We start from the raw sequence: 27,756 nt of genomic DNA, 5'->3' as shown, positions 1-27,756 counted from the left end.
TATTTTATTTTATTTCTATGCCTCCTTTCTCCCAGAAAGGGACCCAAGGCAGCTCACAATAAAAAAAAAACTCTTTAAAAACATATTGCAACAAAATGATTACAATAATAATAATAATAATAATGAGGAGGAGGAGGAGGGAGCTCAATCTCTACTTTGTAAAAATGGTAATGATTTCTATGAGGGAGGGGAGGGGAGCTCTCTTTGGCTGTGAGTCCTCCAAGTGATGAGTGAGTACGTTCTAGTTCCTAGAGCGGCAGGATTAGAAGCATTCGAGAGGAGGAGAAGGAGCGGCCACTTCCTCTTTCCGGAAGTGGAACCCTACTTCCGGAATGATGTTTATGATGCCTTGGTAAGGCGGGAAAGGCGGAAGCAGAGCTGGAAAGCAACCCAGGGAGAGGTGAGGCTGCAGATACTGGGGAGCCCCAGCGCTGTTACTGGGAGGGAGCCCTACTTCCAGTCCCTGGCCCTCCTTTCACATCTTCAGGTTGCTGGGGGACCTCCAGATTGGGGCCATGGGAACCCACTGGGGTGGAATAAAGTATTATTTGTATCCCTCTTCCCCCCCCCCAGAAAAACCCTTATTATTATTATTGTAATTCTTGTATTGCAATGGGCTTTTAAAGAGGTTTTGTTGTTGTTGTTGTTGTGAGCCACTCTTGAGTCCCAGTTTTGGGAAAAGAGCAGGACACAAATAAAGTGTTTCACTCTCTAATTGTAAGGTGCCGCGTACACAGATGACGCTCTATGAATAAAAGAAGAGGAGGATGGTTTCTCAAGGGCGGATGCAGCCTGAGGAAGAGAGCTGTTGTTGCCCATGAAAGCCAGTACCATAAGGAAAAGCGTCATTTCAGCTCAACGTTAGGAAGAACTTCCTGAGGGTAAGAATTGTCAGCGCAACTGCTGGGGTCCAACAACCACTGTCAGCAACTCAAAGGAGTCCTGGGGTTAAATCAGGCCCTTGTAGCAGAGCTGGCAATTTCCAGAAGCTGAAGCGTGGCTCCAAAGTCCAATTGGGATGACAGCAACTTGATGTCTTCCAGGAACTGCAGCAATGCAGGAACCTCCGGGGACACACAGCAAACCGATGCTGTGGCTTCTTCTGATAAACCATCAGAGAAACAAAGGCGGGGTACAGACCGCCGCTTTGCGGCGGTCTGCCGCCGCCTCCAGTAGGTCCGCGGGGGAGCCGGAGCCTTCAGACGGCCCGACTCCTGCGCGGACCGAAAAAGAAGCTCCAAAATGGAGCTTCTTTTACCGTCGCGTTTGCGACGTAGCGAGGCGCCAGGGGCGCGCTCGCTACGTCACAAGCGGCGCGACGCGTACGGACGCTCAGCGTCCGATACGCAAAGATGGCGGCGCCCATGTGGAAGGGGCGCCGCCATCTTGTACGTATAGGATACGTACTAGGGTTAGGGGGGTGCGGAAGCACCGCCCCTTCCTAACCCTAGTACGTATTCTATATGTACTAAATGGCGGTATGTATCCCGCCAAAGTCCCCAAAGTGCTCTTTATTAACAGTGCTATTATACAAAACTAGATCTCTCAAACTCCAGACCATACCAATCCAACTCCTACTTCAAACCCACAAGCTATCCCTTGCAACCCCTGGGTTTATATAGTCTCCAGACCATGTGGTCTCCCAAACCCAGTGAGTTCAGGTGTGTAACCATGTCATGTGTCTCCTGTACAATCCAGACACGTTTCATCATCCATGGCTACGTGCACTTGGACACTGAAGTGTCCTTGAGACAATGAGCTTCAGCTGTGCTGATCAGCCTTGCCACTCTGCTGAATGCTCATGGCCAAACACACACACATCAAGCATTTCCCTGTGCTGTGTTTTAACCCTTCAAATCCCTGACAAGAATGGTTTGAGAGGGGAAAGTGCTGCCTAGGAGAGTGTTGGAGTCTCCTTCTCGCCTTTTTTTTTATACTATAACATAAGGAAGGTTAAGAAATGATAGCCCTTTTTAAATATTTGAAGGGATGTCATACTGAGGAGGGAGCAAGCTTGTTTTCTGCTGCTCCAGAGAAAAGGACTTGGAGCAATAGATGCAAGCTCCAGGAAAAGAGATTCTGCCTCAACATTAGGAGGAACTTCGTGAGAGTAAGGGCTGTTCGACAGTGGAACACACTCCTTCCTCGGAGTGTAATGGAGTCTCCTCCTTTGGAGGTCTTTAAACAGAGGCTGGATGGCCATCTGTCAGCAGTGCTTTGATTTTGTCTTCCTGCATGGCAGAATGGGGTTGGACTGGGGACCAGGGCTCAACAATGAAACCCACTGGGTGACCTTGGGTAAGTCATGCTCTCTCCCCCTCAGGAGAAGGCAATGGAAAACTTTGACTGACCAAATCTTGCCAAGAAAATCCCACGATAGAGTCACTTCAGGGTCACCATTAGTGGGAAACTACTTGAAGACCCACAGAACAGCAGCAGTGACATCCCTTTTTCACCCTGGAGCAGTAAAAAAGGAAAATTGTCCCTGTCAAAAAAATCCCTCTTTATTCAGATGCTGAAAGAACAGCTTCGCTGTAGGAGGCTGTGCTTTTTTGAGGGGGGGGATTTCACTCACTTTGAAAACATAGGTCATAAATCTCAGAGTTGGAAGAGACCGCCAAGGGCCATCCAGTCCAACCCCATTCTGCCATGCAGGAACTCCCAATCAAAGCATCCCTATTGACAGATGGCCATCCAGCCTCTGTTTAAAGACCTCCAAGGAGGGAGGCTCCACTACACTCCGAGGGAGTTTGTTCCACTGTCGAACAGCCCTTACTGTCAGGAAGTTCCTCCTAATGTTGAGCTGGAATCTCTTTTCCTGTAATTTGATGATTTGGAAAAGGGAGTATATATAATTATCTGGCCATATTAATGAGCTGGGTTATTTTCTGGCCACATATTTCTGTGTGGATATTTTGAAGGGATTCTCAAAAAGTCAGTAACTTCAAGTACTGACAAGCCCCTTTAATCGTCAAATACCCCAGTCTAGAGAACTGTTAACTCACATTTCTCAGGTGCTTGGTAGTGAATCCTTCAGGCTACACTTATTCACAAACTTAGCAAATAATTTAATCAGTCTTGTTGATGTGGTCACATGGACTGATCCTTTATTTTGTGTTTCCTTTTTAATTACAGCTGGCCTGCCATATCCATGATATATATTTTTATCCATGGATTCAACTATCCATAGACTGAAAATATTTTTTAAAATTATAAATTCCAAAAAGCAAACTTTGATTTTGCCATTTTATATCAGGTACACCATTTTACTGCACCATTTTATATAATGGGACTTAGCCATCCATGGATTTTAGTATCCACAGGAGGTCCTGGAACCAAACTCCAGCAAATACCAAGGTGGCATTCTACTCATTTTAAAGGCATTGTGGTCACTATCCAGTTTGGTCTATATTAGTAACAAAGAATAATGAGTTACCAAAAAAGAGCACATACAAAAGTCTACTGGTGTTCCTGGACAGAGACAATTTATCAACAGTAGTTCATCTCCTGGTATCTTCCTGGTAAGGCATAGGGCTGCCCTTGAAGATAACTTGGAAACAGTAGCTAGTCCAAAATGGAACTCTGTTCAGAAACCACTGGCTGCTGATATGCTTCCAGTCTGAATTTGAGGTACTGCAGATAATATTTAAAGCCCTTAATGTCTTGGGATTTCAACCTTGAGGGAGGCCTCTCAATGTTTGCCTGTACAAGATTAAGGTCTGTTAGAGAGGCCTCCCTCTGTCTCCCAGAGGGAAAGTACATAATAATAATAATTTGTTTTGTTTATATACCGCTATTCCAAAGATCATAGCGGTGAACAGCAAGTAAGTTAATTAGCAAGTGAGCTAATTTGCCCCCAACAGTCTGGGTACTCATTTTAGCGACCTCGGAAGGATGCAAGCCTGAGTCGAACATGGTAGAGAACATGGGACAGTACCCCAATTACCAATTATGGCATGCTCTCCCCTTGTAGGCCTAGTTGGCACCAACACTAGTATTAGTTTGGCACCAAGTCAAAACTTGGCTTCTTATTAAAGCCTTTGGACAATGACTCCTCTTCATCCTGGAGATAAGTGACCAGTTGGGTGCCATAGGGTTCTGTCCTGGGCCCAGTGCTATTCAACATCTTTATCAATGACTTGGATGACAGAATTTGCAGATGACACCAAATTAGAAGGAATTGCTAAAACCCCAGAGGATTGGATCAAAATTCAAATTAACAATAGATTAGAAAGCTAGGCCAAAGCTAACAAAATAAATTTCAACGTGGAGAAATGTAAGGTACTGCACTTGGGGGGGAGGGGGGATGAAATGCACAGATACAGGATAGGTGACATCTGGCTGAATGAGACTATATGTGACTAGGAGTCCAAGTAGACCACAGGTTGATCATGAATCAACAATGTGATGAAGCAGCTAAAAACGCCAATGCAATTTTAGGCTGCATCAATAGAAGTATAGTGTCTAGATCAAAGGAAGTAATAGTGCCACTCTATTCTGCTTTGGTCAGGCCTCACTTGGAATACTGTGTGTAGTTCTGGACTCCATAATTCAAAAAGGATGTTGAGAAGCTGGAGTGTGTCCAGAGAAGGGCAAGTAAAATGGTGAAGGGTCTGGAAACCATGCCCTATGAGAAGAGACTTAGGGAGCTGGGTATGTTTAGCCTTTTGAACAGACGGTTAAGAGGTGATATGATAGCCTTGTTTAAATATTTGAAGGGATGTCATATTGAGGATGGAGTAAGGTTGTTTTCTGCTGCTCCAGAGAACAGAACTCTGAACAATGGATGCAAGCTGCAGGAAAAGAGATTCCACCTCAACCTTAGAAGGAACTTCGTGACAGTGAGAGCTGTTCAACAGTGGACCACACTCCCTTGGACTGTGACTCTGATGTCCAGTATCCAAATCTCCCTCAAACATGTAAGCCATTGCCAAGTCACACCCTTCAACCTCAGAGGAAGGCCAATGATAAAGCCCCTCTGAACAAATCTTCCCAAGAAAACCCCATGATAGGGTTACCTTAGGGTTGCAATAAGTTGGAAATATCTTGAAAGCATACAATGACAACAAACTTGGTTAAAGTGACTGAACCTTCTGACTCCCATTCATATTGATTTTATGGCAGTTTTATAATACATTTCTTTAAGTTTCTTATACAGTTTGGAAGTCATACCTTTGCACGTGCACATCCACATTGTGCATGTGCAAAGCTAGTCAAAATAAGTTAACGATGGCAGTCCTTGGGGAGGTAGTTGTAGATCTCCTGGATCTGGACCAAAGAGTTCCATAAACTCACATTAGAGTAGTATTGAAATGGGAAGAGCAATCCAACTCTCAGGAGCATCTCACCTTCTCCGCTGGGAAATTATGGTATTTCTTACACTGTAGCAATGCTAATATATAATGGATGGCCAGTCTATGTACCCTGACTGTTACTTTTACTCCACACAGAGCATGACTGAGGTAATTTGAAAAGTGTTTTTAAAAATTTATTTCCTTTAGGTGATGCCTCATGGTTCTGTATCACAGTTCTCTCAAATGGCTCCCCTCATAAGATAAATTGGGGTTTAATTTCCCACACTTTCAGACTACCATATTTAAAAATTCACAACACATAGGGTCTTAGAGGCAAGGAGGAAATGGATGCTAAGTGAAATTGCTCTCCTCCAACTAGCCTAGTTTTCATCCAGTTTTAGTCTGTTTATATTTTGTTGTTCTTGAGAAGATTCCAAAAGGTTAGGTTATGGAAAAATAGATACAGGAAAAAAATTCTCCCTAAGGCATGACTTTAGAGCATTGATCGTGCAGTACAGCTAAACAGTGTAGGATTGAGACTGGGTAGCAGGAAGAATTATCCACATACATCCTCAAAAACATTCCATTCTTTTTCTTTTCAGGTCCACCTTCAGGCTTTTTTTTCACCCCGTACTCACAAAACAGAACTTGTTTAATAATAGGATTTTCTTTTCTTTTTTTCATCCTAAACAGATGATGAGAAAAACAGCAAGAACTTTTAAGTAGCCATCTGTGAATCTGTTGGAAGCAAGCAGGGAAGAAACGAGTAAAAGGTTTGGGAAATGAAAGTGGATCAGGTGGACATGAGAAAACCAGGCAAATCGTAGGATCATGGAATCATAGAGTTGGAAGAGATCACAAGGACCATCCAGTCCAACCCCCTGCTATGCAGGAACTCACAATCAAATTAGGGTGAGAAGGCCCACCATTTCTCTGTGCTGATGTCCATGAACCTCTGATCCAACAAAGTGAGAAAACAAAAAGTGTTCACTTTTTGAGAAAACTCCCAACAATTATTCAATCAATAGTAAACAAACAGAGGAGAAGCAACAGCCATATAAATTCATGGAGTCTCAAAAGTGTTTCAGTGAAATGCATAGTCTTCCTTCACATCAAAGGACCCACACAGGCAAGAAACTATATAAATGCATGGAGTGTGGAAAGAGTTTCAAAGATAGAGGAAGTCTTACTAAACATCAAAGGATGCATACAGGAGAGAAACCATACCAATGCACAGAATGTGGAAAGACATTTGGTAATAGTGGAGGTCTTACTATCCATCAAAGAATCCACACAGGTCAGAAGCCATATAAATGCACAGAATGTGGAAGGAGTTTCAGTATAAACAGCAAACTTACTATCCATCAAAGAACCCACACTGGAGAAAAACCGTATAAGTGCCTGGAGTGTGGAAAGAGGTTCAGTGATTCTGGCAGTCTGACTAAGCATCAACAACTGCATACTGGTGAAAAACCATATAAATGTATGGAGTGTGGAAAGACCTTCCGTTTAAGCAATAGCCTTGTTTCACATCAAAGAACCCATACAGGGGAGAAACCATACCAGTGCAAGGAGTGTGGAAAGAGCTTCAACAATAGTGGAAGTTTTATAGCACATCGAAGAATTCATACAGGAGAAAAGCCACATAAGTGCATAGAGTGTGGAAGTAGCTTCCGTTTAAGTACTAGCCTTTCTTCACATCAAAGAATCCACACAGGAGAGAAACCATATAAATGTATGGAATGCGGAAAGAGCTTCAGTCAAAGTCAAGCACTTTCTACACATCAAAGAATCCACACAGGAGAGAAACCATATAAATGCACAGAGTGTGGAAGGTGCTTCCGTGAAAGAGGGAAACTTACTGTGCATCAAAGAACTCACACAGAGGAGAAACCATTTAAATGCATGAAGTGTGGAAAGGGCTTCCGACAAAGGGCACACCTTTCTACACATTTAAATATCCACACAGGGGAGAAACCATACAAATGCATGGAGTGTGGAAAGAGCTTCAGTAACAGCGGAAGTTTTAGAGCACATCAAAGAATTCATACAGGAGAAAAACCACATAAGTGTGTTGAGTGTGGAAGTAGCTTCCGTTTAAGTACTAGCCTTTCTTCACATCTAAGAATCCACACAGGTGAGAAACAATATAAATGCACTGTGTGTGGGAAAAGCTTCAGACAAAGTCAGCATCTTTCGTCACACCTAAAAAGACATACAGGAGAGAAACCATATAAATGCATGGAATGTGGAAAGAGCTTCGGTCATAGTCATAGTCTTTCCGTACATCAAAGGATCCACACAGGGGAGAAACCATATAAATGCATGGAGTGCGGAAAGAGTTTCAGTACTAAAAGAAGTCTTACTGTCCATCAAAGAATCCACACGGGAGAGAAACCATATCAATGCAAAGAATGTGGAAAGAGCTTCACTAATAGTGGAGGTCGTACTATCCATGAAAAAATCCACACAGGCGAGAAGCCTTATAACTGTACAGAGTGTGAAAGGAGCTTCAGACACAGTGCAAGCCTTACTGTGCATCAAAGAATCCACACAGGGGAGAAACCATTTAATTGCATTGAGTGTGGAAAGAACTTCAGTGCCAGTTCTAGCCTTTCTTTACATCAAAGAAGCCACACAGGAGAGAACCTATATAAATGCATTGAGTGTGGAAAGAGTTTCAGTGGTAGAGGAAATCTCAATAGACATCAAAGGGTGCATATGAGGGGAAACCATATAAATGCATAGCAGGCAAAGAGCTTCAGTGAAAAAGGGAAACTTGTTCATCAAAAAACCCACATGGGAGAAACTGTATAAACTCATAATCTGTGGAAAGAGCTTCATTCACAGTCAAAGTCTCTATCTCCACATACAAAGAAGAGAAACCACACAAATACATGGAGTGTGGGATGTGCTTCCCTTTAAATATTACCCTTTTCTTTCATCTAAGAATCTACACGGGAGAAACCATATAAATACATTGAATATGGGAAAGCCCAAAGTCTACACCTAAGAATATCACACAAGGAACCCACACAGGGGAAGACTATACAAAGGCAGTGAGATATAACAAGGAACACACAGAGAATTTTTATTAAAAAACAAATGTTCTCGGGAAAGTTCTTCCAGCATTCAGGAGAACAGATAACAGTATGACATTGCTAAATTTTCATTAATCTAAGGATCTGTGAAATTTTGAGTTCTAGGAGTGAAACCATATATGCATCTGAACTGGATCAAATCCTTAGAGCCATCAGTGCTACCTAAGTTTCTCAAGACAAAGCCTAAATCCAGGCATCCTCCCAAGGCATGCACTGCATCTTTGAGTCTCATTGCCCTACTGGAAGAGGACTCCTTAAACAAGGAGTCCGTGCCTCCGATAAGTAATGATCCTCAGGAATTGTTGGTATCCAGATTGATGTTCCAGCCTTATCTAATGAGAGGACCTATGGAACAGAAATTGAGCAACTCCTGGAAGTTATCAGTTCCTAAAGAATCAAGCCACAAGTGTCTGGGTGCAACAGATGATTCCCTTGGTGTAAAGGGATATGCAAATTAAATCAGCAATAGGCCTCTGAGATACTGTGTCTTGGGCTCTCTGAAGATGTAAACTGGCTGCAAAAGAGGGCTTAATAGGTCAGATGAGCAGAATTCAGGAGTAGGGTCAGTCCAAGATCTAGGGCAGGGGTAGGCAACCTGCGGCCCACGGGCCGGATGCAGCCCGGCAAGGCCTTGGGACCGGTCCCAGCCCGGTCCTGCCGCCAATTGCCGCCGGGGCCTTTGGCCTCTCGCGTGCAGGGGCAATTGTCTATAGAAGCCTCAGAAACATGCATTTATATTAACATATTTTTAAAAATCAGCAAATTTTTTCACGTGTCCTCCAGTTTTTTTTAAAAAAAGTGTCCACCATTTGAAAATTTTGTCCTACATTTGTCCCGGTTTATTTATTTATTTTTAAATTATTTTTTAGCTTCGGCCCCCCAGTTGTCTGAGGGACAGCAACCTGGCCCCCGGCTCAAAAAGGTTGCCTACCCCTGATCTAGGGAGAAAAAACTTTGGGGCAATAATCCTGGTGTTATTCCAGCTGTTGTTGAATTACAATTCACATCATCCCTCACCACTAGTTATGTTGCTTGGCTTGATGGAGAGTTTAAATCCAATAACAGCATACATAATCCTATAGACATAGTTCAGTATGCATATGCCACAGCTACTAAAGAAGATCAGAGATGATAGAATCAGAGAGTTGGAAGAGACCCAAGAGCCATCTAGTCCAACCCTCTGCCGTGCAGGAACTCACCATCAAAGCACCCCCAACAGATGGCCATCCAGACTCTGTTTAAAAACCTCCAAAGAAGGAGACTCCACTATCCCAGGGAATGTCTTCCACTGTCGAACAGCTCTTACTGTCAGGAAGTTCCTCCTAATGTTGAGCTGGAATTGAAAGTGTAAAGGCAGGCTTACTGCTAAACATAAAAATAATGACCACAGAAGATCGACACAAAATCCAACCTAGACAGTGAGGAAATTGAAACAGTAAAAGAGTTCCCGTACCTTGGATCAAACATTGACCAGAATGGGGACTGCAGCAAGAGATCAGAAGGAGGCTAGGAATGGAAAAGGACTCTGAAGACCACAGTTAAATTCCCAGCTCAGCCATGAAACTCGCTGAGTGACCTTGGGCAAGTCACACTCTCACAGCCTCAGACGCACAACATTTACATTGGATGGAAAGGGTGAAGGAAGAACTGGATTCAAGAGAAATTTCTAGGTGCCTGGAGCCTGCTGTTTCCACAGATGTTTCCTCAAACCATGAAAGCAGACCTATATGAGAGGCAGATAGAAAATGCATTCTTATGAGATATCCCATTAAGTGGGGGGTGTCCCACCAGGATCCTCCTAAGGTCCAGGAGCCATCAGACATATTAGTTGGCAGCAATGAAAAGGACACAGTTTCATCTGAAGGCAAGGCACACAAGATGTTTATCATATCTGGGAGGAGAATCCTGCTGCTATGTATCCAATTCTGCTATAAAATAATGCATGTTTTCCCCCTTGCTCACCTTTTTTGCAAAGGAAATATCAGCTCTTATGCTGCCAGTCTACACTAAATTTTGGCAACAGTACAGTGGGGGGGGGGCATTGGAGAGAAGAGACAAGAGTTACATCAGACACTGAAGTAACTGAAAACTGTTTCTGTAATTTTTGGTCTCCCACTAATCTAGAACTTCATTTCCATACACCAAGCAAGGCAGAGTAGAGAGTCCAGTTACTGTATATCCTCACCACCACCTTTGATGTTTCTCAGTTCTTGTGTCATTTTGAGATTTCTACTTACTGGAAGTTACGTGTGTGATTTTCTTGAGCTATTGCATCAGGAGATCCTGACCAACTCAAGCCAGATAGAGATGTTTTCAATTTGGTTCTAAAAAATTTTGATTTGCAATCTTGTGCATGTTTGCATCTGAATAAGCGTATACAGGATTGACCCAACAATAAATGAGGTGTTGAGGCTGCCAATTTCTAGAAGGGTGGCTTTGTCAATTACTCTATTCTTATCTTCAGAGACTGTTCTATCTTTTTGTGTCTTTCAATGTATAGATTTTATATTTGGTATTTCATACAGTGCTGTAGCACCTAGTCTAATACCATATATCCAGCAGTTCCTTAGCTTTCATGATGAAAAGGAATGGAAAACGGGTAAGAGGAAGGCAGAAAAAGGTGAGATTGTAGTATAACTGAGAATGTCTTAATAATTCTGTACTATAGTTTGATTGGAATTCATCTATAGATTTTTCTCTCTTTTAGATATAGCTTATGATACTTCATTTAGTGTTTTTTCATTGTTTATTTTCTATTCACATTATAACTGCTTCCATTGTCATTTCTTCTTTATTACTAGTATTTTTAATCCCATGTATTCTGTATTCACTGTTTTATCGTCTTCTGTTGCTTTTTTCACATGTTTTAATGAGCTTTCAATAAAATGTATCCTTGCTTTATTTGTGTGTGCATTGTCACTTCCCGTTGTGTCACCTGGGAGTCTCCCTTTAAAAATTCTTAGATGAAAACTGGCAATTTCCAAGACTTAGCACTAGGAGAATAAGTGAGGGAAAACTCCTGATGCTGAACAAAGTTCATAATAGGCCCATTTCGGGTGGATGCCTCCTTCATGAGAAAGTCAGCGATGAAAAGCAGGTCACGCTCACAAGAACTCATATGAAAGAGCTTTTGGGACTATATGTCACTTTGATGTCAGCAACAGAGTAACTAGAAAGGAATATCTGAACATTGGACTTCCTCAGCACCATCTAATCTTTTGCGTAGAAAGTGACCTCTTTCACATAAGGTAGGATGCAGTTGGGTAGTTGGTTGTCATAGTTGGCATTCATGGCATGTAGATACTAACACATCTCTGGTCTCAGTCAAAAGCACTGAGTTCATGGCTTCCTGTGACAGGCTTAATTTTATTTATATCCTACCTTTTGTCCCAACATGGGAGCCAAGCCAAGCCATGACATAGATGAAAATGCAATAATTATAAAAGGGAAAAGCTATTGATTCTTTTCTTTTAAAAAACAACATTAATTCGAAAGCATTTTTAAAAGATTTCAAATGAAATTGAAGGCTGAAGTCCAGCACACGCTCCCTGTTAAAAGATCCCTTGGATCTGAATCAAAAGATCGAACAGCATTAAAAGCAGGAAAAGCTAGTCTCCTGTTGGAATTCCCGTCTTAGGAGTAGCCCTGGAGTAGCCGTCATGCAATGGGGCTGTAACAGTGGTGGGACTCATCTCCTGATGGTATTAAAACTTGGGTCCACACAGGGAGATATGAGTCTTCAGACTCAAGCATTAAGGAGAATGAGAAGCAGTCAAGCTACTCAGTCTTGTGTCAGGGGCTCCCCATGATATGTGAACCCAGAGCAATTGCCCAAAGCCCTATGGTGCCCCCACTTGCTAAAGTTAAGCAAATGAAGTTATTTGTGAAGCCTATGGTATTTCAAGAGAAGAATACAAATACATATTTCAGAAGACTATATTCTGAAGTGTATATATATAAAATTACCACCTTGTTAGATGAAGGGAATGATGTGGATATAGTATATCTTGATTTCAGTAAGGCTTTTAACAAGGTTTCCATGACATTCTTGCAAACAAGCTTGTAAAATGTGGGCTAGGAAAGGCAACTGTTACATGGATTTGTAATGGGTTGACCGGCCAAAGGCAAAGGGTGCTCAACAATGGCTCTTTTTCATCCTGGAGAGAAGTGACCAGTGGAGTCCCACAGGGCTCTGTCCTGGGCCCAGTGCTTTTCAACATCTTTATCAATGACTTGAAGGACAAAATTGGGGGTATACTCATCAAATTTGCAGATGACACCAAATTAGGAGGAATAGCTAATACTCCAGAGAACAGGGTCAACATTCAAAAGGACCTTAATTAGAAAGCTGGGCCAAAGCTAACAAAATGAATTTCAATATAGAAAAATGTAAGGTACTGCATTAAGGGTGGAAAAATGAAATGCACAGATATAGGATGGGCGACACCTGGCTGAACGAGACTACGAGAGAAAGAGATCTAGGAGTCCAAGTAGACCACAAGTTGAACATGAGTCAACAGTGTGATGCGGCAGCTAAAAAGGCCAATGCGATTTTTGGCTGCATCAATAAAAGTATAGTGTCTAGATCAAGAAAAGTAATAATGCCACTATATTCTGCCCTGGTCAGGCCCCACCTGGAATATTGTGTTCAGTTCTGGGCACCACAATTCAAAAAGGACATTGAGAAACTGGAGTGTGTCCAAAGGACGGTGACTAAAATGGTGAAAGGTCTGGAAACCTTGCCCTATGAGGAACGACTTAGAGAGCTGGGGATGTTTAGCCTGGAGAAGAGAAGGTTAAGAGGTGATATGATAGCCCTGTTTACATATTTGAAGGGATGTCATATTGAGGAGGGAGCAAGCTTGTTTTCTGCTACTCCAGAGACTAAGACCCAATGGAGCAATGGATGCAAGCTGCAGGAAAAGCGATTCCACCTCTACATTAGGAGGAACTTCATGAGAGTAAGGGCTGTTCAACAGTGGAACACACTCCTTCCTCGGAGGGTAGTGGAGTCTCCTTCCTTGGAGGCCTTTAAGCAGAGGCTGGATGGCCATCTGTTGGGGATGCTTTGATTGGGAGTTCCTGCATGGCAGGGAGTTGGACTGGATGGCCCTTGTGGTCTCTTCCAACTCTATTATTCTACACACACACACACACACACATATATATGAGAATATAATATATATTAATCATATTAATATATAATAATATAGTATAGATTTTCATATATATTAATATACTGTATATTCTGAAATGTATACAATAAGAATATAATATATATTAATAAATATAATATATATTATTCTGAAATATGTATGTGTGTGTGTGTATATATATATATACACACACACACACATATATATATGCTAGAATATAATATATATATTAAGATATAATAAAATTTATTTTATATATATATTCTTCTGAAATGTGTGTGTATACATATATACACATATATAACAATATCAGATAGATAGATAGATTAATATGTGATAATATTTATTTATTATATATATTATATATCATATAAATATATATGATGTTCAGAAATAGATATATTTCTGAAGAAGGCTTTATCCCCTTGCGGTCTGCCATCCATGTCCTAACCCGGGCTGACCCTGCTTAGCTTCCAAGATGAGAGGGAGCCTTAGGAGTGCCATCTAATCGAGCACAGAGAGAGAGCGTCAGCCGCTCAGTCCTCCAGGGGATAGGAGACGGCCGCTCTGCTTCCTAGAGAGGCAGAACACGTTAAGACAATGGAGGAGTAGACCATAGAGATGGCGCCGCTCTAGGCGGGTGAGAGTGGCCAGAGGGAGCTGGAGAAAGAGGTAGAGGCTGAAGAAGGCTGGGATTTAGGGCAGGGAGGGAAGCAAAGCAATGTTCCTATCTGGGGCTGGAAGAGTGGGGCAGAGAGAGGCACCCCCAGAGGGCTCCCCCAATTCCTATGGAAGGGGTGCTCCAATATACCCCTGCAGAGTTATTTCTCCAATGTCAGCTATGAACCCCTTGAAATCAACCTCTGGCCAACCCACACTGCACAAATAATCCTGTTTGAGACCGCTTTAGCTACCCTGGGGCTCAGTGCTAGGGAATCCTGGGGACTAGTGTTTGTGAGACATCGAGCCTTCTTCTCTGATAGAGAGAGCTCTGGTGGTGCCACAATAAACTACAATTCCCAGGATCCCTTAGCATTGAGCCAGGGGAGTCAAAGTGGTCTCAAACTGGGTTATATCTGCAGTGTGGTTTGGAGCAATGGTTGCAATGCAGACAGCTTTAAGGGACCGGGGGGGGGGGGTTTAATTAAAAAAGGAAATATTTCCAAAGACAGTGTTGGAAATAATCCCAAAATATTGTGGGGGAGTTGGCTTTGTTTTGTTTTTTAAATGTTTTAATGCAAGGGGGAGAGAGATCCTGATTGCTGCACAGAACTGTGAAGCCTGATGAAGAAGCCAGTGTGACTTTGAAAGCTTGCAACATGTGTAATTGTGCATTGTAGTTAGTCCAATAAAGGTATCATTGCTTGATGTTATAGGATTTGCTATATGGCCAACACAGCTATTTTAAATACAGGTTGAGTCTCCCTTATCTGGGATTCCAAAATCCCAAATATTCCAAAAACCAAAAACTTTTTTCAGCCCCCTCAGGTGGCCATCCAGCCGTATCCAGGGGTCATCATGTTGGCCATGCAGCAAAGTACAGTAACATCCCAAATCTACAAAGCAGGGATACCTTTATTGGGTCAAACGAAATGCACAAAATCCATGCTGCAAGCTTTCGAAGCTCCACTGGATTCTTCATCAATCAAAGGTGTTAAAATGATGCTGGAAAGAGAGAAAAATATGATGACGTTAGCTTTCATTTTGAAGATGTCAAAGATATAGCCGTGTTAGGCTGTAGAATCAGTATGTAGAGAGATCTTGTAGCACCTTTGAGACTAACTGAAAGAAAGAAATTGACGGCATGAGCTTTCGTAGACTTCATTCTACTTCCTCAGATGCATTGGGTATAGAAATGGAGTGGCAAAATCAGTTTGGCCTTGGAAACTAGTCTGTAGATGTGTAGGATAAAGGAGTGTAGGATGCCCCACGAGTATGAGGTCAGATAGTGTTGAAATATGTGTAGTGTGTCAGGACCATTGTTTTTGTTCAGACCATTACCGAAGAACTGTAGTTTATGGATGAATTCCAATTCTGCTTTCTCTTTCCAATCTATCTTCGTAGTTCTTTTGTTCAAGGACCACTGTTCTGAGGTCTGAGATGTAATGCCCAGGGAGATTTAAAGGTCCTGCCACCGGTTTTTGTGTGTGCTCTTTCTTAGTGTCTGATTTATGTCCATTTATCCTCTGGTCCAGGGACTGGCCTGTTTGGCCAATGTAGAGTGCTGATGGGCATTGACACAATATGGCATAGATCACATTAGAGGATGAGCACATGAAGGTCCCTCTAATATTATGGGTGATGCCATTAGGTCTTGTGATGACATTTCCTGGATAAATGTGCGGGCAGAGTTGGTATCTTGGTTTGTGGCAAGGCTTAGTACCTCTGTCCCCATCTGTGTCATGTGCCTGTGGGTGAGAACCTATTTGAGGTTTGGAAGATGTCTGTAGGAAAGTAAAAGTCTGCCACCTTGAAAGAGTAGCATTATTGTCCAGAATGGGTTGTAGTCCATTGATGATGCGCCTGAGCAATGGGAGCTGTATGGACCACTAGTGGGGTTCTGTCGTTTTCCCTCTTCAGTTTGTTCTGTAATAGATCAGTCCTGGGTACGTCTTACCTTGTTTATTTGTGTTGTTGTTGCTTTTTACTTCCTGTGTTGGGTATTGTAGCTTGAAGAATACTTCCTTGAGTTTGGCATCCCTGTTGTGTGGGTCTGAGCAGATACAATCGTTTGTAGGGACAAAAGGATAAGCCTGTCCCTGGCTTCCACTCCACCAAAAGCATCTGAGAAAGTAGACTGCAGTCTAGGAAAGCTTCTTTCATTTAGTTTCAAAGGTGCTACAAGATCTCTCTACATACTGATTCTATAGACTAACATGGGTATATTTTTGAATTCACAAACTTTGTAGTTAGACACAGGTCCCATCTCCAAGATACTCCAACACTCAAACCATTATGCAATCCTATTTTTCACACTGTTATTCCATAGACACTGGAATAATACAGCTGTTTCCAGACTCCTTCCTGATGTCAACAGCTGTCAGAGCCCAGCCACCAGTTTAGCTCATGCCATTTTTCTCTTCCAGTGCAATGGCATTGCAGACACAATCTCGGTCCTCCCTTCTTTGCGATAGAGAAGAAAGAGCTGCCATTCAGCCTGCTCAGGTAAGGGAGGAATCATCTTGGAGGGTGGCAGCCATCTGCAGGGACTGCTTCCCTTTGGGTTGAGAGAACGGGAGGGGAGAAGGTCTGAATTGCTTTTGGGATTGCAATATGTCAAGTGACCCAAGAGATGGATCTGAGTGGAGTGTGTACATCCTAGGCTGACAGAAGGAAAGGAGTGGGTTTGAATTCATTTGGGGCTACAGGGCATATCCAGCAATAGTGTTGGCCATATAGAAAAGTACAATATCATCCAAAATCCACAAAGCAGTAATAACTTTATTGGGTCAACCAAAATGCATGTTATACATGTTGCAAGCTTTTGAAGCTCCACTGGCTTCTTCATATACCCTTCGCTCACTCTTCCAGACCATCTGAACTGAGGACTACAACATCTTGACCAAATGCAGGGCTATGGCTTTCTTTCTTTCTTTCTTTCTTTCTTTCTTTCTTTCTTTCTTTCTCCTATATAATTTTTAACATCTTTGCCTGATGAAGAAGCCAGCGGAGCTTCAAGAGCTTGCAACATGTGTGCATTTTCATTGGCCCAATAAAGGTTATCACTGTTTTGTGAATTTTGGGTGATATTGTATCAAGTAAGAAAGCTGTAACATGTAAACTTCCCTGCCCCAATTGCTCCACAGGCTGTCAATCACTTTCCAAGCATAATTGAAAGCACCAGTTATGACCTTTAAAGCCCTGTACAGCTTGGGTCTAGGCTATCTGAAGAATAATACATCCCAAAGTGTGCCTGCTTGAGCTCTAGAATCGCCATAGGGGCCATTCTCTCAGTCCCATTTCCTCCTCAGGCTCATTTGATGAGAACAAGAGAGAGGTCATTCTTGGTGGCTGCTCCCAGACCAGGGGTAGGCAACCTGCGGCCCGCGGGCCGGATGCGGCCCGGCAAGGCCTTGGGACTGGCCCCAGCCCGGTCCTGCCGCCGAATGCTGCTGGAGCCTTTGGCCTCTCACGTGAGGGCGTGGGGCCTTTGGCCTATCAGGAGGAGGCGGGCAAGGGGGGCAATTGTCTATAGAAGCCTCTGAAACATGCATTTATGTTAACATTTTTTAAAAAATCAGCCAATTTGTTAGCATGTCCTCCATTTTTTTTAAAAAAAGTATCCTCCATTTGAAATTTTTGTCCTACATTTGAACCGGTTTATTTATTTATTTGATTTTTTTAAAAAAATTATTTAATTATTCATTTTTTGGCTTCGGCCCCCCAGTTGTCTGAGGGACAGCAACCCGGCCCCCGGCTCAAAAAGGTTGCCTACCCCTGTCCCAGACTTTGGATCTCCATCCCCACAGAGGCTAGGATGACTTTTTCCGTGTTCTCTTTCTTCCACTATTTATTCCATCAGGCTTTTGGGAACTGACTTCAGTGGACTTTTAATGTTTTATTGCTTTTTATATCCTGTCTTTTAATGATTATTAAGTGGTTTAATTTTATAGACTGTTTAATTGTTTAATTTCTTTTTAAAATAAATTTTATATGTATGTAGAATTCAGAGACTTGGCTGTGTTAGGAAAATCAGTATGCAAAGCGATCTTGAACTACATTTGAGACGAACTGAGCACCATACATCTGAGAAAGTAGACCAAGTCTACGAAAGTTTATGCCAATGGTATCACTAGTGCTGGCATCACCTGATGCAGTAACTCATGCTGTCACCTCCCTCATTGACCGTCTTCTGTACCATGCAGAATCCTTAGCAATATTTTTGTATTAATGTTATTCATAAATCGTAATTCCCTTATATCACTGAATGTAATGGCAATACTTGTGACATAAACAACTAGCAAAATTAAAATTGTATCTTTAAATTACAATGTAATATGCACAGCCTAAATGTATTTAATAGTTTTATGTGGTTAAAGTGAACATTTGGTAGGATGTGATGTTTTTAAAGAAAATTTGAAATGAATATTTAAAAATTCAAAAATATTAAATTTTATTTTTTTATATATTTTAATATTTTAATTTAAAAAAAAAACTGGGGCCTGTCCTTTCTCCTCCCACTGAGGAGGTTTCTGGTTTCTGCCCAAAGGCAGATGTTTGGAGACCAGTGGTGTCACACACCCCTTTAGGATGTCACTTGGTGCAGTCCATTTTCCATGCACCCTCCTAGTGATGCCCCTGGATTATGCTACATCTTTCGCCCTGTCAGTCTCAAAGGTGCTACAAGATCCTTTTGCATGCTTTTGTATCTATGGCCCGAGACAGACGGGCAGAAAGGGGTGTGGCGGCGGCGATACTAGGGTTAGGGACCGCGCACCAACCACACGGTCCCTAACCCTAGTACGTGCGGGCGGCGGCCTGATGGCGGCCTCCCATCCACATGGGAGCTGTCCTCTTTACATAAGTGACGTGCAGCATCTCCACATCGCTGCACGTTGTGGATGTCACAAGTGTGCCAAGGGCACACTTGTGACATCCTCACAGCACAGTAAAAAGAACCTGTTTTTCCTGGGGTTTTTTTATTTCAGAGGGAAGCCACACGGTTTGGCGGCTGCAGATTTCTTCTAGAGGGAAATAGGTCGCCGGCAGGCTGCCCTCTTGGGGCGGTCTGTCCCAGGCCGATAATACTGATGATTTCTCTATGTTTTTAATTTGTTCTGGTTTTAATACTCTGCAAGCTGCCATAATTCCAGATATTGGGAAAAGGCAGAATACAGTTGGCCCTCCATATCCACGGATTCTTCATCCATGGACTCACCCATCCACAGCATGAAAATATTTTAAATAAATAAATACAAAAAGCAAACCTTGACTTTGCCATTTTATTCTAAGGGACACCATTTTACTATGCCATTGTATATAATGGGACTTGAGCATCCATGGGTTTTGGTATCCATGGAGCCAAACCTCAGCAAATCCCAAGAGCCCACTGTATTGCAAAGGGATCTTGTAGCACCTTTGAGACTAACTGAGCAAAAGAAATAGTAGCATAAGCTTTTGTAGACTTGGTGTACATCCTCAGATGCGTGAACAGTGTCGAAGTAGACTTTTAAATCTTTAAAAGCTTAAGCTACAACTTATTTTTTTCAGATAGTCTCAAAGATGCTACAAGATGCCTTAGCATACTGATTTCCAGATAACACAGCTCTGTCTCTGTATAACTTGAGAAGGAGAAGGAATCATCTTCCCCATGGTTTGCCATTTTCGCCATAAAACTGTCCAGGAATCACTTTCCATCTAAACCGGAAGAAAAAGTGTGAGTGTGTACAGATTATTCTCAAAATATAGGACATAGCTGGGCAACTGTGGCCCTCTGGACATTGTTGGCCTACAGCTCTCAAGCCAACATAACCAATAGTGCAAAAGAATGGGAACTGCAGTTCAAGAACATTTGGAGAGCCAAATTCACCTACCCCAACACAGAGGAATATATGTCAGGGATGATGGGAGTTGTTGCTCTTTACCTCTGGCTCGAACTCACCACCTTGTTGCGCACCGACGCTGACCAGTTTTGGCCAGTGGATAAAGCTTTGCTCTAAAGCAGCAGAGTTACAGAGAATAGGCTGAAGACCCTGACAAACTCTCCAAGCCTTCTCACTCTTCTTCCTCAGAAGTCTCCAGACTTCTCCAGGATCCTGCTGGCTCTTGTATCTTCACTCAAGACACCAGACAACTCAGTAGTCTTATATAAAAGATCTACTTTATTCTACTATATACAGCTCCAGACTATCCAATACAACAATACTCCTCACTACTCCAATACTACCCACAAAACACATTGGGATTCATAGTCATTATTATAGTCCTTGGATCATACCACCCACTCTTGTCAGTATCCACCCAGTGGGCGTGTACAACCATTCTCATTGGCTCTCTTGTTTCTACCCAGAATTGATGATTTCATCATCTCAGCCTTGACCACTTAACAATTCTCAGGTGTTTTCAATTATCCACTTTGCTTTTCTTGTCCTTGGCATACAGGACTTGTTAATTGTATTACCTTATACACCTGTGTGGCTCTTAATTTGCTTCTGCTGAGTCACCCTGACTCTCACATACATGTTTTATTTCAATCACTGTATGTCCCATGTTGCTTTTTCCTTAACAATATATGCAAAGGAGATTATTTCAGAGTAAAGAATCTTGATTTCTCCTTCCAGGGGCCAGTGACTTTTGAGGAAGTGGCCATATATTTCACCCGAAAAGAATGGGATCTTCTGGATCTAGATCAAAGAGCTCTCTACAAGGAGGTCATGCTGGAGAACTACAGGAATGTGGCCTCTCTAGGTAAGGACCCTTTTTCTTAGCTGATAGATGCCAAAGGAATGGAATGTAAAATGCTCTTTTGGAGTTAGGATTCTTCCAGATTAATCACTTTTCAGAGATATGAGATAATGCCTTAGTATGCTCCTCCTACTCTATTTCATGTTTCCTGAACTCTTCTTACATCATATAGTCATACTGTGTAATGTAGTTATGGCTTTCATCTAAACAGCTGTAAAAGGTATGTGGGGCTAGCAGACAAATTCCTGGAAAATTAGAGATGTAAAATTTCTGTTTTGTTTTGTTTTTTTAAAATTGAAACTTTATTATTAAATCAGAAGTTAGATACATATTAAACCAGAAAAGGGGGGATGGATCAAATTATTACCTATGCCTACAGACGTTAATGAACACATATCAACATACACACAATAAACATATTGACAGTAAACACAGCAAGACTTCCAGCTTTCTTCTGCTGCAGTTGCTAATTTAATCTTCCACCTTTCCTCTTATAAGGCTAAGCAGTTAGATAAAATCTACCTTAACTTTTCTAATCCACAAACTATGATCTTAGCTTTCAACTAACATACGGTTCTTACCTTTATCTTTTTTAACATCAACTGTTCCAACCTATTACCATTGTATCCCGCTCCCCTTTGGTACATATTCTATAAATAATTTCCATTCTTTCAGATTTATAGATTTGTCTAATCAGATGCATCAGTTTCTCCATTCTCCACAAATTGCCGAACATTTGTGGAAATTTTGAAGCTGTAGGTGGAAAATAGGGACACGGTGGCTCAGCGGTTAAGAAGTTGATTCTGACAATTGCCAGGTCGGTAGTTTGAGACTCAAACACCGCATGATGGAGTGAGCTCCCGTCACTAATCCCAGCTTCTGCCAATTTAGCAGTTTGAAAGTATGTAAAAATGCAAGTAGATAAATAGATACTACATTGGTGGGAAGGTAACAGCATTCTGTTCAGTCATGCTGGCCACATAACCATGGGGTCGTGTTTGACAGTGCTGGCTCCCTCAGCTTAGTAACAGAGATGAGCACCACCCCCTACAGTCAGACACAATTTGACACCATGTCAAAGGAGAAACCTTTACTTTGGGGGGAGGGTGATATTTTCAGTCAGCCTGTTACTTTAGGAACATAAAATATCTTGACCAAGATCTTGTATCATCAGATGTAACTATGGTGTTGGAGCTCCATTGTCATAGCTACATCTAATGATTCCATCTGTCTCCCCCCAAAGTGCAGGTAGATTTTGGGAGTCACATTTATTTGTTAACTACTATTAACAAATAGTAGTTATTAACTATTGACTATAGATAGATATTTCTTTTGACTTTTGTGTTAAACTGTTAAAATAAAATCTGATTTTTTAAAATGTTTCCTCTAATCATAAATGTGAATCCCCAGCAGTTACAAGATAATAAATCCAGTTTACAGTCACATAACAACTTAAAGGAATGCCAGTTGTTATGTCTGATTTGGTTTGCCATACAATTATCATGTTTGGAATGTTAAGTACAAGTAGGTATACCTCAGTTAGCAAAGTAGTCATGTCCCTACGCATTACTTCTTTAACAAAAAAACAAAAAAAAAAAAAAAAATGATACCAGAGGCAGAAATAACATGGGAAAAGTAGGTCTAAGTTCTTATATCAAAAAAGAAAAAGAAAACAACCGTAATTCAACATTTTTCAATAAACCTTTTATCCAAAACTAAGAGTATAGGCTGAGTATCTTATCAAAAATGCTTGGGACCAGAAGTGTTTTGGATTTTAATTTTTTAAAAAAATGATTACCTGTATTTGCATATAGGTACATAATGAGATATCTTAAGAGGTGGGATCCAAGACTGAACACAAAATTTCTTAATGTTTCATATACATCTCTTATACACATAGCCTGAATATAATTTTATACAAAAATTTTAATAATTTTATATGTGAGACAGTTTGTGTACATAGAACCATTACAAAGCAAAGAAGCCACTATCTCAGCCACCCATGAAAAAAGCTTTTGGTTTTGGAGTACAGGTTGAGTCTCAGGTTGGGACCAGAAAGGTTTGGGATTTTGGATTTTTTGGATTTTAGAATATTTCCATATAAATAATGCAATATGGAGATGGGACCCAAGTCTAAATATGAAATCATTTGTATGCTTCCTATACACCTTATAAACAACCTAAAGCTAAATTTCTACATAATATTTTAAAAAATTATGTGCATGTGTACACTGAACCATCAGAAAGCAAAGATGTCACTATTTCAGCCAACCTTGTGGACAATATTTTGGATTTTGGAATTCTGGATAAGGGAGTCTCAACCTGCATACATATGTGAAATGATAACCAGGTCAGTAATTTAGTTGCATAAGTAAAGAAACAAAAAACAAAAACAAAACTTGAACCGTATAGAGACCACTTGAAAGCTTCTTCCAAAATGAATCCTGGGACTTTTTTCTTTTTTAAATCGATTTCCCTTTTGATAACCAAACTGAGACCTATGCGTCTTTCACATGCTGGGGGTAGCTGGTGAGTCATGCTTCCTGTGTTCCCCCTTTTCTTTTTGCTTTGTTATTAATGTCTACTCTGTAAGGGATTCTGGAGCCAGCTACTGCTTACATTGCCTGTGATAGGCAGGCACGCATGGCAAAAGTAAGATTGGCTAGAGCAGAATCAACTCATAACATCGCAGGTTGCTTGCATGTAGGGTTGCCATAAGTCAGGACCTCCATACCGGGACAAATGTAGGACAAATGTAGGACAAGATTTTCAAATGTAGGACACTTTTTTTTAAATGGAGGACACGCAAAAAATTGATGCTTTTTTTAAAAAATGTTAATATAAATGCATGTTTCTTAGACATGCTCAAAATGGAGGACATTTTGGCATTATTCCTAGAAAGATGACAGAAATGTACTTCCTTTTCTGGATCCATTCCAAAACACACACACCAGCACATTTGAGCATTTCACATGGCTTTACTTAACACGGCCTCTTGCATATTTCAGAGGCTTATTCCATAACCAAACCCCTTGGGTTTAACACTTAGCATGGTTTAACATGGCTATGCATATTGAACATGTCAAGGTGGTTTCACAAGAAGTGGATTTGCCATTTCAGGTTTCTTGAGCCAACTGTACTTCTCAGAAGTGTCTACTTGGTCAAGGGAAAGCACAAAAAATACACCAAAAACACACCTTGGAAGGTGACACTGTCTCGCCTTCAGAAAGAGTGCATGCATGCCTCAGAAGCTGGTTGATATCAATATCACCATCAATATCAATATCACCACCAGAAGGCTGGGTTGTATATATTTAATAACAAAAATAAAATAAAAATAAGAAACCAAGGCTGGGTTTTATATATTCAAAAATAAAATAAAATAAAAAACTTTTCCCTCCCCCTGGCCCAGAGGCCTATCCTCCTCGGTCCTCCTCCTCCTTTGCCTCCTCCTCCTCTTCTTCCTCCCCCTCCTCCTCCTTTGCCTCCTCCTCCTCCTCCTTTGCCTCCCCCTCTTCCTCCTCCTCCTCCTCCTCCTCCTTTGCTTCCTCCTCCTCTGCCTCCTCCTCCTTTGCCTCCCCCTCCTCCTTTGCCTCCTCCTCTTCCTCCTCCTCCTTTGCCTCCTCCTCTTCCTCCTCCCCCTCTTCCTCCTCCTCCTCCTCCTTTGCCTCCCCCTCCTCCTCCTTTGCCTCCCCCTCTTCCTTCTCCTCCTCCTCCTTTGCCTCCTCCTCTTCTTCCTCCCCCTCCTCCTCCTTTGCCTCCTCCTCCTCCTCCAAAGCTCCTGACACTGGCCAATGGCAGACTGGGGCTGGAAACTAGGCCAGTCCCTGCTCGTCTGCCATTGGCCAGAAGGCTTAGGGGACGAGCGCTGCTCTTTAAGCCCCGCACGCAAGTGCGCAAGAGGGACAAGTGTGCGCTGCTGCCGGCAAGTGCCGCGGGGGGCGGCGCAGCAGCTGCGCAAGAGGAGGAGGAGCGGAAGAAGCGGAGGGCGGCGTGGCCATGGAGGAGGAGGAGGTGGGTGGCCGGCCAGCCGCGTTAGCAGCCGCGACAATGGCTGCGTGAGCGCGCCCGGCCCGGAGGCTGGGCCCGGGACCAAAGCTGGGATTTAAGGCAAACTGGGCCAAAAGCGAGATTGTCCTGGGGGCTGCCGGGTAATCACAACCCTACTTGCATGAGGTGGATGCTTCACTCTCTCTAATGGCAGGGCTATCACTGGTGGATTTGTTCTTTCCCTGTTCTTGATTTTTGGAAGGAGGCCAAAGCAATGAGTGAGATAAGAATGCCAGTATATTTTGTAGTCACTATCCTGTCTCTCTTTTTTAAAGAAATCCCCAAACCTGAGCTGGTGTCCTGGCTGGAAGAAGAAGATCCATTTGTCCACTTTTCCAAGAAAAGGGAGACATTGGCAAGAGGGCAAGAAGCAGAAAAGACCAGGCCTTGGGATCAAACAGGATCCCAAACCTTTATAGGGGACCAACGAAATGATAAGAAGAGGCAATCTTTTGCTGTTAAGTGCAATGGCATCCATGAAGACCATGTCCATCAAGGTCACAAAAGAAAGCAAGGGAAAATTTTTCCAGAATGTGGGGAAATACTCCAAGGACAACCCTCCTTGTATAGACATTACAAAAATCACACAAGAGAAAAAACTTTTGATGGTATGGAATGCAGTCAGAGCTTTACCCAGAGTGAAGTCCTTGTTGCACCTCAATTAATTCGCAAAAGTGAGAAAACATACAAATGCACAGAGTGTGGGATGAGTTTCAACTGGAGGCACTGTCTTGTTTCACATCAGAGAACCCACACAGGCGAAAAACCATATCAGTGCATGGAGTGTGGAAAGAGCTTCAGGCAGAGTGCACATCTTACTTTACATCAGAGGACCCACACAGGGGAAAAACCATATCAGTGCCCAAAGTGTGAAAAGACCTTCAGCAGCAGTGCAAATCTTAATAAACATAAAAAAACTCACATGGAAGAAAGACCATATAAATGTGTGGAGTGTGGAAAAAGCTTCAGTGCAAGCTGGAACCTTACTGTACATCAAAGGAACCATACAGGAATAAAACCATATAAATGCACAGATTGTGGAAAGTGCTTCAGTCAAAGTCATCAACTTACTTCACATCAAAGAAGCCATGGAGGTCAAGAAATGTATGAATGCATAGAGTGTGGGATGAGTTTCAATTCAAGGCAATGCCTTATTTCACATCATACTGTCCATACTGGTGAGAAACCATATCAGTGCACAGAGTGTGGGAAATTTTTCAGGAGGAGTACACACCTTACTTTACATCAAAGAATCCATACTGGTGAAAAACCGTATAAGTGCACAGAATGTGGAAAGAACTTCAGTCAGCTTGCACACTTTAAGTCACACCAAAGAACCCACACAGGGGAGAAAACATATGAATGTATAGAATGTGGGATGAATTTCAGTTGGAGACACTGTCTTATTTCACATCAGCGGACCCATACAGGAGAGAAACCATATCAGTGCATGGAGTGTGGAAAGAGCTTTAGGCAGAGCACACACCTAACTTTACATCAGAGAACACATACAGGGGAAAAACCATATAGATGCATGACATGTGGAAAGAACTTCAGCAGCAGTGCAAACCTTAACAAACACCAACGGACTCACATGAAAGAGAAACCGTACAAATGTGCGGAGTGTGGGAAAAGTTTCAGCGCAAGCTGGAACCTTACTATACATCAAAGAAACCACACAGGGATAAAACCATATAAATGCATGGATTGTGGCAAATGTTTTAGTCAAAATCAACAACTCATTTCTCATCAGGGTAGCCACAGAGAGGCAAGACAATATGAATGCATAGAGTGTGGAATGAGTTTTAGTTCAAGGCAATGCCTTATTTCACATCATGTAGTCCACACAGAGGAGAAACCATTTCAGTGCATAGAGTGTGGGAAAGGCTTTAGGAGGAGAACACACCTTACTTTACATCAGAGAATCCACACAGGAGAGAAACCCTATAAATGCATGGAATGCGAAAAGCACTTCAGTCAATATGCACACCTTGTATCGCATCAAAGAACCCACACAGGGGAGAAACCATATAAATGCATGGAGTGTGGAAAGCGCTTCAGCCAAAGTCACCACCTTACTTCGCATATGCGAACTCACTTAGGATAAACCTTTTGAATGAATGAGCGTAGAAAACATGTCAATCTCCACTGAAGATATTTCACATCTAGCAACCCACAGGGACTCCCGTTACTCAAAAAACAGATATCCTATTATAATCTTATATTTCTGTGCTTTAGTTTTGTCATGTTTGTGCCATATATAACCCATGACTTACAACAAAATTTAAAATAGACATCATGGTGATATCTTTTATTAGGTCAGTCAAAGCAAAATGGTGTTTAAGGTGGTCTTTGCAAGACAAGGAATGAGGGCAAAGATAGTAAAAGCCAAGTGATAAAATGTTTGTCTCCATTAGCATAAGCAAAATAACTTTCTAGTTCTAGGCCATCTCTGTCTTCTGTGAGACTGAAAACCGCTTTGTTGGCACATGCAATAGGTCTCTCAAGAAACATTTCCACTGTCACATCTGGAAATACGGTGTCGTTTCAGATAAAACTTGCCAGTGAAAGGCAAATTCCTATTTCTTTTAATCTTTCTTGGAAACAAAAACCTGAGGGAGGGTGGGAGTCCATCTCTAAGACTTTCATAATCAATGTAACAGTCTGAAATATATGCTTTGTTATTTGTGTTACTTTTGGGGATGTATGATGCTAGCAAGCCTATTAAAGGCCTGAAATATGGCAAAAGTT

The 27,756-nt window shown here is 42.0% G+C and overlaps 1 protein-coding gene across 1 annotated transcript; it reads left to right on the top strand.

Annotated features, from left to right (window-relative positions):
- Positions 1-865: 865 nt before the first annotated feature.
- LOC149320765 (uncharacterized) lies at positions 866-27,756 on the top strand. Its single transcript, XM_089519745.1, has 6 exons — positions 866-881; positions 5,988-8,036; positions 14,171-14,223; positions 16,638-16,716; positions 20,832-20,958; positions 25,281-27,756. The coding sequence occupies exons 2-6, from the start codon at positions 6,360-6,362 to the stop codon at positions 27,110-27,112; spliced, it is 3,768 nt and encodes a 1,255-aa protein (XP_089375871.1). The 5' UTR covers positions 866-881; positions 5,988-6,359; the 3' UTR covers positions 27,113-27,756.

This window comes from Sceloporus occidentalis, unplaced genomic scaffold (assembly GCF_023333645.1).
Source record: "Sceloporus occidentalis isolate IW3139 unplaced genomic scaffold, rSceOcc1.0.p SCAF_1, whole genome shotgun sequence".
Lineage (NCBI taxonomy): Eukaryota > Metazoa > Chordata > Lepidosauria > Squamata > Phrynosomatidae > Sceloporus > Sceloporus occidentalis.
The sequence above is the reverse complement of the archived record's forward strand: the minus strand, read 5'-3'. Positions and strand labels throughout refer to the sequence as shown.

Excerpts from the sequence above, each read along its gene's own strand:
- LOC149320765 (XM_089519745.1), top strand. The coding sequence starts at position 6,360 with ATGGAGTCTCAAAAGTGTTTCAGTGAAATGCATAGTCTTCCTTCACAT. Across the intron at positions 8,037-14,170 it reads TGAGGGGAAACCATATAAAT|AGATGGCGCCGCTCTAGGCG; the intron begins GCATAGCAGGCA and ends AGTAGACCATAG. Across the intron at positions 20,959-25,280 it reads CAGGAATGTGGCCTCTCTAG|AAATCCCCAAACCTGAGCTG; the intron begins GTAAGGACCCTT and ends TCTTTTTTAAAG.